At 36.7% G+C, this 10,960-nt stretch overlaps 1 protein-coding gene across 1 annotated transcript; it reads right to left on the reverse strand.

Moving 5' to 3' along the window:
- Positions 1 to 601: 601 nt before the first annotated feature.
- Positions 602 to 9,991, reverse strand: LOC306758618 (cullin-3-like). Its single transcript, XM_079243954.1, has 16 exons — positions 9,717 to 9,991; positions 7,667 to 7,864; positions 7,412 to 7,525; positions 5,396 to 5,556; positions 4,669 to 4,783; positions 4,366 to 4,594; positions 4,111 to 4,256; positions 3,803 to 3,979; positions 3,541 to 3,711; positions 3,273 to 3,380; positions 2,990 to 3,114; positions 2,777 to 2,873; positions 2,518 to 2,652; positions 2,226 to 2,412; positions 1,339 to 1,484; positions 602 to 1,155 (listed from the first exon to the last, which is right to left on the reverse strand). The coding sequence occupies exons 1-16, from the start codon at positions 9,774 to 9,776 to the stop codon at positions 1,024 to 1,026; spliced, it is 2,301 nt and encodes a 766-aa protein (XP_079100080.1). The 5' UTR covers positions 9,777 to 9,991; the 3' UTR covers positions 602 to 1,023.
- Positions 9,992 to 10,960: the final 969 nt, after the last annotated feature.

Here is a 10,960-nt window from a genome sequence, read left to right on the forward strand (position 1 = left end):
GTTTAACAGCTGTAATGGCATGGGTCACTTGCACATCTCTGAAAACGCAAAACTGAAAAGCAGATTCAGGTTTGGGAGCTACATACGTTGCATCCGAGTAATGTCCTTTGTCAGGGACATCCGTGCTTATTACAGCAAGAACAGTTGTTACAACAGCGTGGCCTAGTAATAAGCGCGGCGGTGCTAGACAAAATGCCAGCAAATACTTGTCCCAGCTTTTTTTTTTTCACTGTGTCATGGTCATCAAATTCAAAATGAGGTAAGGTTTGTAAAAAAAAAAAAAATAAAAAAAAAATTAGTTTGAACATTAAATATCTTATATTTGTAGTGTTGTATTCACTTGAATATAGATTAAGGATTTGAAACAGTTGATATTCCTGTTATGTTTTTCTAATATAACACAGATTTTTAAGTACTTTGAGGCACAATCACCAATATAGTGCCATGCTGGTCTTATTGGGGGGACGACTTACATTGATTGCATAAAAATAGATCCGTTCCTTTCCAATGAAGAGTCATGTGAACAATGGGTAGTGCAATTCTATGACAAACTAGAGCAACAATACTCATCTTTATTTTGTAACAATCCACATTTGTTGTTTTTAATAATTTTATTATTTTTATACAGTATTGAAACAAAATAATAATAATAATAATAATAATAATGATGTGCTGCATTCACATTTTCCCAAGGGATTCTTTGCAAGTTTGATCTCTACAAGGGTAAAACAGTGAAAAGCTTGAAGCTGGATCCATCCATGTTAAAACTCACAGGGAACAGGAAGACTGGGCCTGATTTAAAAGTCATCTAGAAGACCCAATGGATTTTTTTTTCCTTTTTCATCTGTGTCTTTTTCCTTCCAATTAATAAGGGTTTACTGTATTTTTGCAAGGAAAGATGAATCAGGTTCCCAGTCTTTGTTTGTCAAATGAACTTCCAATCCATGCGTAACAACGGTCCAAAGAAGACATTTCCAATCCCCTCCGTCATGTTTCTTTAAACTCTTGTCCAGAGTCCACAGTCTACGCAACATAGGTGTACACTTTACGATCTTCTGGTGTCCTCGCTAGGTATTCTCTTTCTATTAGTCCTTCTATACGTTTTTTGATTACCACAGGGCTTGGAAGAAACCGTGTCCGGAGCTGCTGAGTCACCTGAAGACACAAAGTAACATAACTTTTAAAAGCTGTCATCTTTATAACATTAGAGATAGTTCTGAGAATAGTATTTCATACAAAGTCAATCAGCATTTTTGGTTTGTCATCAAGTAGGAGAGAGGAATTAGGTTGAGTAAATGGATGCCCATAATGAACAAGATTTATATGGAGGATTCTTACCTCTGCAACCAGGACATTGTGCTGCATCTTCTTCCTTGACTTCATGATTCGCACAATGGCCGCTTCAATCTCATGCTTCCTGTCATCATCCACTTTCTGCCGCGTTTCTTTCCTTTCAGGGTCTGATTCACCTTGCTTGGCAGCAACTAGTAAAGTCGGTTACAGGTATAAGAGGAGATTCAAAGAAGAGATTTAGGAAACTTTTCAAGGTATAGTAATAACACAAAGAAAAGTTCTGGCTCCACCTTCTGGCTAGTTTCTGTTTTGCAGCTTCAAATAAACAAGGACTCAAGTGCCTGAACTGCCCCCCCTACACACTATCCTTTCACTACCCTCCCAATAAAGTCACAGTTTTTGCAGTATGGAGGGCACTTGAAACAGAGGAGGAAGGAAGTAAAAAAAAATTGTCAGGAATGGGATGCCTTTTCCCTCCACTTGAAAAGAAAAGCACTTGTCATCATAGCAACATACATGGCCCGTGTGAATGATGGTAACGTGAAAGCATGGGTTGTGAGGAGCACAGATTACTGCCATTTGCAGAAAGGGAAAATGTCGCTTAAATCTCATTAACCAGTAACTTTGTTAGTTCTTCCAGTTAATCGTGATGCATATGAACTTGTTTTGAGGGCCTAATGGACTACAAGGTTTGAGACGGCCCTCAATATGGCAGAGCCACCACGAGGGCACGTAAAAGGAGAGTTAGCATGTAGTTGGAGTGTGTAGAGGACAGTTTGGAACTGAGTCAAAGTGTTCTTAATGAAGCCTAACAAACTTATAAATGAGTGTGCTGTTATAACTAGGACACTCATTTTGCAACAGCTTGATCTTCATGTTGAAAAGTAACAGTACACATTTTATGCTTTGTGTAATAAATACACTTTGCTCACCTGTCTGTATTTTGACTCTGTGCAGCTTGGAAGTAAACTGATCATTGACTGTAAACACATGCCCGTTCTCGATCTCCTTGGACTTGGGCTCCTTTGTGAGAACTCGCTGTGTGGGTTTACCACAGGCCAAAGATTGCAAGGCTCGCACCAACTCTCTCTCTGGAATATCCGTCTCCTGTTGAATCTCCTACAGTAAGGGAAACAATTAGGGATATTTTTTGATCAAATAAAGGTGGGTTATCTCTTACAGATGATAAGAGTCAGACCAAAAAGGGCTGCACTGTGTTCCTACCTCAAAATTGAACTTTTCTCTGTTGTTAAAGAGCATGAGGATGGTCATTTGGAAGGTGGAGACCTGCAGAATGTGCTTTCGAGTATTAGAACCTGTCACCTGGGCCCCTCCTACTCCCACTTCTGAGCCATCCTCCTGCAGAGGTTGTAGAAAAGTAAGGGGCAGTAAGTCTTTTAATTCAAACTGTTAAACAACATAAAAATACTAAATTGACATCCAACTGCTGAGATAAAGTTGCACCATCAACTTTTATGTCAACCTTTTTAACAGCTCCATAGAAAGTTGCATTTAGGTCTGCGCCACCCATGTGGTGCTGTAGTGTAAGCTGTCTGCCACTGTGCTTAGCAAGGTAAAACCTGGGAAAGGAAAAAGGACAATTTCAAGTTGAAACTCTTAAAAAAAAAAAAAAAAAAAAAAAGAAACCATCCTTTCTCTGTGTAGAAAAACCTCTTTGTGAATTTACAAACATTACCTCCTGAAAACTTCAAAGGCATGTCTAGGAGCAGGGGGGATGGTACATTTGGGGGTTGCAGACTGTGTAGGCCAGTAGCCAGTGGTGAGGACCTTCACAGTGAGGTCCACACCACTTAGAGATGCCTGAAAAGGATATACATGTTGTTGTTTTTTTTTTTTTTTTTAATTCCCCTTCAAATAATTTCTAACATAATGAAAGAAAAAAGTTTTCTAAAATCGACTCCACTTCAATGCAATATGACAGAACACCGGGTCTTTCTGTGTGTTTGCGACCACCTTACCGATGTGGTTTGTATGTGTTGTCTGAACTCATCCATAGTAGTGTTGGAGATGCTCATGTCTCTGAACATCCCTTCCAGTTTCGAGGTGAACTGACAGCCACATTCTGTCTGCAAGGCAGAAAGAGAAAGATAAGCTAAAACTGATCACGTATAGTTAGACAGGATGAGAACTGGCTAAAATACGACTGGAGTTGCAAGCCATAAAAGATATGACTACAAAGCAAGGTATACACACACACCATGTCCAAAGTTTGTTTGATTCATTTACCTTTAGCTTAGAAATCATGTTCTTTTCCGAGTCATCTGAGACACTCTTGTTGCTGAGAAGTCGACGACCCAGATGCTGTTTGTAATACCTTTCAAAAACATCCTTCTCCTGCAAGAACCTGAACAACACCATGGCCTTGTCCAGAATGGACTCGACCTCCTGTTCCGTCAACTGATCAACAAGAGAGAAAAAAATGTATTCATAATAACAAAGTGCTCAATTGAAAAATGAGAAAATATGGGTTTTCTAGGATGTCACATACCCCTTTAACTCCCTTCTTGAGCTTATCATCAATGAAGAGCGACAGGTACTCTGGAGAACGGGAGTTGAGATTAAGAAAATACTCAAAGTCTCCAGCAATGGTTTGTTTAAAGAGTCTGTCATTGTTAAAAGACTCAAGAAGGAAATGATCAAATCGCGTCTTCAAGTCTAACAGACCCTGTTGAGGAAAATAAAAAAATAAAAGAATTAAGTGGCATAGAAGGTTTCTTACAACTTTAAGCAGGTGTCATAATTTATTTAGGTCATAAATGACCCAAATGCTGTGTTTTCTGACAATATTTATTGTACCTGGATATAGTCGACAGGGTTTTTGCCTTCCCCCTCTTCTGACACCAGAGCTTTGCCTTGTTCCCTCAAGTAAGAGCTCATACACTCACACATTGTTTTCAAGCCGTTTGGCACACGACTGAAGAGCTTGTACATGCATGCCAAGTCTGAGAGTGAGACAAGATGTGAAACACATTGCGTTATCAAGCATATTTTTTCCTTTTAGGTCACAGTGAGAATTAAGGAAAAAAACCGTCAATGAAGAAATGATTTTACCTTCTGTCTTGCCATTCTTGAGCATATGGACCAGGCCTGAGTTCTCCATCTCAACAATAGTTTTCATGTGTTTAGAAATTAGCTCCCTTTCCACAACTTTGACAATGGGCTCTTCTGTAGACTTGTCCAGACAGTGCATAACCCGCTCAATCTCTTCATTGATTCTGGCTTCTACCTTCTTGATGTAGACACTGGCACTGTTTTCTGCAAGGAACTTTTGGCTCTCCATCTGAAAAGGCCAAATATGTTTAATTGTAAAGAATTTCATAAAGTAGACAAAATAAACTTTCATAATGAATTCACCTGAAAGAATTCAGCCGACATGTCTAAGAATGGGCCCTCAAAGTCCTCCTCATATACTGATCTGCCATCCAAGCCAAGAATCATCAGCATCTGGCAGGCATTCCTGATGGCCCCCCTGCAGTTGATGGTGGACAAATAAAGATTAAGTCAGCTGCACCCCAAAAAACAAGGTAATATGTTGAATTTTGAAGCAGTTAGAGCTGGGATTGATCTGATGCAATAGCTGTAATGGAGTTTGATTTGGATGTAATTTATGGATCGTCTATTGGAATAAAGTCCCAGATCAATATATGAATCTAGACTCCATATTGCTGACTGTACGCTACAAACTAATGTCACAGTGAAAATATACATCTTCCACATTCTTTGGTGTTTAGGCATGCAGATGGTGGTGGGTCTAGCTACTTGCATACAGACCGTCTACAGGTCATTGTGACCTTCTTTTGGAGATGTGTAGAAACAAAAAAAAAAATCATGTGAGGCAAAATTCCAATTGGTGAAAGCTGCAATTTTTGCACTTTAACATTATTTGGAGAAAACATTAAGCAAACTTAGTGACACTTTCTGGAAAAGCATTGGATGGAAAAGTGGTCTTCGTTTCCTATCTTAAAACTACATAAACTGTTATACCAGATTCATACAATTATTGCTACTACAGTTGACATCTTTCAGTGGCAATGAGTCCTGCTAAGATAAGACAAGTAACACAAAGACAAGTTGTGTATACCTATCCACAACTTCTCCTTTCCTCTCCCGTGCAATCATGTCCAGCAACGTTTGCCGTAGATGGTCTCGAATGCAGCCATAGCGAACTACCTGGTCTCTGAATATGATGAGGCCAAGGTTGTAGACATTCTCCACATTGTTTTGTTGTACATACACCCTATCCTGTGAGAGATAAGAATGGGAAACAACTCAATATATATAAAGAAGTACTATAATTATACCCATATCATGATTTCACTGTTAAGTTGCAAGGTTTCCATACTATTATTAGATAAACACACTAAATAAGTGGTGGGTGGCTAAATCATTTAAGACAAACTTAGCACTACACTGAATCTACAAACACTTAAGTAAGGAGGTGACACGATTAACCACTAGGTAAAAAAAATATTTCACAATTTTAGTTGAGACAAATATTAGTAAGTGTGTAATTACACAGTGATTTATACCAGATATTCAATTTCACTGCTTGATATTTGGTGTGGAATTGCATGTTTTCTATTGCATTTCAAAGAATTTAGCATATGTAAAGCTTATGAAACAAGGCACCAACAAAACACAAACAGATAATTAACATGTTCTGATCTGTCATATAAGAAAGGGATATTTTATGGCAGATTCGACATGTTTGTGAGAGCTTAGACTGACAGGCTTCCCAGTGTGGTGATTGTGTAGTTTGGGAACAACAGCCGGAGTGATTATAGAAAGCTGACAGTCAACATGTCAAACAATATCTTCCAGTTTTTCCCAATTTCTCAAAGACAACAAACAATCTAATCACAACATGAATGAGCAGTTTCATTTAATTTTTTATGATTATCACTTCATTTTTTAAATCTTCATAATCTTCCATTTTTGCTAACTGTATAACATACTTTCTGCTGCCCTTTTCTGCAAGCAATGTCTTTTACAGGGGCAGATTGCTTGTCATGTCGGGTAATTGCAAGCAGATGGCTTGTAAAGATCACTGCCCTGCAATTCAGATATAATCTATAATTGAATACAATAACAGAGTCTCTGTTAAATGACTAAGTTGCTTACTGTTTTTTTCCAGACTATAAGTTGTACATTTTTTCATAGGTGCAGGAACATTTTTGTTTTTTTCATTTAGCTGCAACCCAACAAGGTTAAAAGGTCTTCAGGGCAAGTAAAATATAAATACATAACTTTTCAACAAGTTGGCTTACTTATTTGTCAGGGACATTGTTAATTGAACAAGGACAAGGCTATAATGCTTATTGTCTGTTTTAGATAGGCAGTCACCTCGACTGATCATCTATATTTATCTTGTAGACTTTTTTCACATATGGCTGAAAAATGTAAATAGGCTCTAAAAGCTTGTCTTCATGTGCAAACTTCTCACAATCTGTGCATTAATATTTACGTGATTTTGTGATTACGGTGATGGCAATTGAAATAGAATTGTGTTTAGTTGTTTATTTTATTTTAAATACATACTTTTCTGTAATGTTTTCTATAGTAGTTTTGTAAACCTAAAGTTACTTTGCCATGATAGTACAGGCTTTGTTTTGGCTAGTTAAAAAAAAAAAAAAAACTTAAAAAGGGGTAAAACAGGAACAATGCTGAAACAAAAAAAAATCCTTAAGAGAGCTCCAGAGCTTATTTTAGAGACTGTGTTGTTGTTTAGCCCACACTTGTGCATTTCTCAAGGGCTCAATAACAAACACATAACCCTATATACTTGGTACTTGCTGTTGGCAAAGGTAAAACAACTAGACCTGCCAGTTTTTCAACAAAACCAATAAATATGGCAACAAAGCCTCATTGTTGAGTCTACAAATACATTGGAATATAACAATCGATGCCCAGAACAGGGTGCTGGAGAGGGTTGGTGAGCACAAAGGTCATTTCTTAAGAATAAATCATCACACAGGGTAAAAACAAAAAATGCAGAACAACTTCTGACTTACTGATTTAACTGTATTGTGAAATGATTATCATCACTGCTAAATAATTCCGATATAACTAAAGACTAAACTCACAACAGCATACCTACCATGTACATGAGAATGTCTCTGATCATAACCATGGCAGTCTGATGGTCATTCCAGGCCTGATTCAGTGTTTGGAGAAAATTATTATTCAAAGAGTTTAAAACATCTTCCCGTACCTGAAAACATAAACAACAATATTAATCTACTGTACTTCAAGAACATCAGTGCTTGAGAATAAATCTCTTTTGACAATAGTTGTTAGCATGATGTACATTATTAAATAAAGACAAGTTCTGACTAGAAAAACCTCCATTTACTTTGTTAATGAGGTGTTCAGTGACGACCTCCCTCAGGCCTGTGTAGAGCTTCTCTCCATGTTTGTGGAGCACCATGGTGTAGGCATTCCTGTACAGCTCCTCAAAGCTCAGCCCGCTGTTGTTCTTTCTCTGAATCTCCTGGATGGCATTCTTAAGAAGGTCCCAGATGTTATTCACATATTTCTCATCCATTGTCATCTGTGGAAGACAGAGAATGCTGACTGGAAATGTCCAATCTTCCACACGGTAAATGTGGATTATTACAGTTACATCTTGAATTATTCTTTGATACATTTTAATAAAATACTAACATCATTGTGAAAGTTTATGTTGCAAGATTAGAGAGACTGTTTGAAGCTGTGATAAAATATTCTTAAGACACTATTACTTCATGAAGGGATTTCTTCTTTGTTGCTTTTGATGTTAAAGTAGAGAATACAAAGCTTACAGAAGTTAGAAATCAGTGATACAGCAATATTAAAATGCTACAATCTCTATATTATACAATGTAGGTGAAGACTGAATGTATTGGCACATCAACTGGTAGTTTTTTTTTTCTTGTCAGAAACCGTATTCAAATCAGATTTTTATACATAAAGTTATATCTCCAGTACAAAAACATGTTATATAGTTCGTCATTCCCACAATATAAATTACAACAAACTTTTGGTTTGGTAGCTTTATGTTAAACATACAGGAAAGACAAAAATCAAAGAAAAATTAACAGATAAATAGCCATGGCAGGAAATTGTGGTGAAACTTGCCAAAGTGTTCTTTATATTCTTAAAAAGAAAACAAAACATGAAATACTGTCTACTAGTTTATCAAAGATCTGAGCACATGTAAGCTGCATGAGATTGTCACTAATAGGAAATTTTATTGCAATGATTGGTTTTACAGATGATCGCAGTGACTGCTTATTTTCCTTTCTGAGATATAGAATCCCCTGAATAACAAAGGCTGCTCCAAATACAACAAATGTAAGAGTTTATTTGTTTGTTTGTTTTTTTTAAATGGAAACTTATCAGTTTTTAGATAATAGGATATGTACATTCCAGCTGTTATTTAATACTGGTTTTAGTTCATTTTTATCTAAATGCCCTAAACATTTAAGAAAATATTTATTGTAAAAAAACAAAATAAAATTTAAAAAAAAAAAAAAAAAAAAAAAAAAAACTACAACAAAAAACAAAACAAAACTGCTCAACCAGCAATCTGACAAAAAACTCCCAAATATTAACCTGATGATGAAACTGACATAAATGTGTTTCTCTGGCTCAACTCACAAGGGTGCTATTAAGGCTTGGTATACTCCTTACACTGCATAATGATACACATAACTAAACTCAGAGGTTCTATGAAACGGTGAATAAATAGTTCAACACAGTGACCAGTGTTGATAAAAGCACAGGGTGACACAGGTACAAGCAGAAAGTAGCCATTTGACAATGTCAACAGTCACAGCTCAGTTCCCTCTAGGTGTGTTGGTTCAAGTCTTGCTCCGATGTGATCCTAACTGTCAAACTGATACTAAATGACAAAGCAATGTCTTCAGTTTACCACAACCCAACATATCTGTAGCACACGTCTTTAGAAGTTATATATATATATATATATATATATATATATATATATATATATATATATATATATATATATATAGAGAGAGAGAGAGAGAGAGAGAGATAGTTATTGTAATATTAATGTTGCTGACTAACTCAAACTTAACAAACGTCCTGTCAGCTAATAGGCCCGCTGCTAAACTAGCTTATGTCTGCTACTGGTCACTAGGTAAGTTTCTTTTCATATGCCAACATTGGTTAATGACAAACTGTGATACTTTATATCCGATAAACAAGAAAATGAATTGACGGAATATCATAACTAATGTGCACAAAATCATTTGTCCAGGTAATGGCATTTTTCACTGAACGTTTTTTTAGTTGGAACAGCTAGCTAGCTAGCAGCTGTTAGCTAAAAGAGCTGTTATTCCCGGTACCATCATTTCTAACTTTATATCTTGACACATTCAGAACCAATAAATACTCACGGGAAAGGCTCGTATCCTCATTTTGGTGTCCTTCTTGGTGCCGCCTTTAAGATTAGACATGATTAGTTAGAAACGACTTTCCTTACTAAGTTGACTTAAGGCTACATGAAAGGCAACCGCTGGTTTGCTTTCTGCGCCAGGAAAGCGACAGGAAAACTCAATGACCTCCACCTATAGGAATTGGGACGCACTCTGTGTGTTTGTTGTGTTGTCAGTCGCTATCCAGAGTGGTTTTTAGCTAACGTTAGCTGCTATGCAATGATGGCGGCCGAGTGTTCTCCACTGCGCAATCCAGAAATCTCGCGAGAATTATTAGTCACAACACTGACAGGTGCGTTCCACAGGTTGATCAGCCGTTGACCTCGGTGGTGCCGCATGGTGGTAATTATTATCTTGACATTTAAATGTTGTAAAAGTTTTTACATTAGGCTTTTTTTAATCATATAAAAATAGCTTAAATATAAAGGAAACCACAATGAACAAATTATATGATAATAATAGCTTTTATTAGTTAACGTTATTACTGGGTTTAATCCAAGAGGTAGCTATGCTAGCTGCCTTTTTTCCCAGTAAAGAAACAAAATAATGACTTTTTTTTTTTTTAAGGTTGATTATTTTAATGGTCAGTGTTGCTTTGTTCCAGATCATCTTTCACTCTTCACTTTGTTAACTTGCAAATGTTCACGGCTGACTACTGGTTGGTAAACCGAGTATCTTCTGACTGTCATCACAACGCTTTCTGGAGAAGAGGTAAAAAAAACCCCCAAAAAACAATATTGTGAATTTAATATTCAGATAGTAATGTTTGCACTGATAATATAAATATCACTTAATATGATGATAAAAATATTTAAAAGATTGTCTATAGGAAAACGGAAATCTATTAAGTAAGCGTAATATTTTACATAAACCTAAATACAATAAGGATTCAAAACCTATAGTTAACCACATATAAATGTCAAACACTGCAATTGCAGACTTTCAGGGCAGTGTAAGCTATTTATCATTTCTCTTCTGGATAATTAATCATGATTAATACAACGATTACATTACTATTCAGTTTAAATATACCTTTGCATTGTGTTGTCATAATGGGAACTGTTGCATTCTTTCGGAGATGTGCTCCAGCCTTTCCTCGCAGGCCCATATTCTCCATCTTTAACCTTCTGATTTCCAATTGCATTGCACTGATCACCTGGATGATCCGCTGGTTGCTGTCCATGGTGCTGTTACCTTCACTCCAT

This window comes from Telmatherina bonti, assembly GCF_933228915.1.
Source record: "Telmatherina bonti genome assembly, chromosome: 7".
NCBI classification, from domain to species: Eukaryota; Metazoa; Chordata; class Actinopteri; order Atheriniformes; family Telmatherinidae; genus Telmatherina; species Telmatherina bonti.

Excerpts from the sequence above, each read along its gene's own strand:
- LOC306758618 (XM_079243954.1), bottom strand. The coding sequence starts at position 9,776 with ATGTCTAATCTTAAAGGCGGCACCAAGAAGGACACCAAAATGAGGATA. Across the intron at positions 7,526-7,666 it reads CTGAACACCTCATTAACAAA|GTACGGGAAGATGTTTTAAA; the intron begins GTAAATGGAGGT and ends TTATGTTTTCAG. Across the intron at positions 3,712-3,802 it reads TCAAGAAGGGAGTTAAAGGG|TTGACGGAACAGGAGGTCGA; the intron begins GTATGTGACATC and ends CTTGTTGATCAG.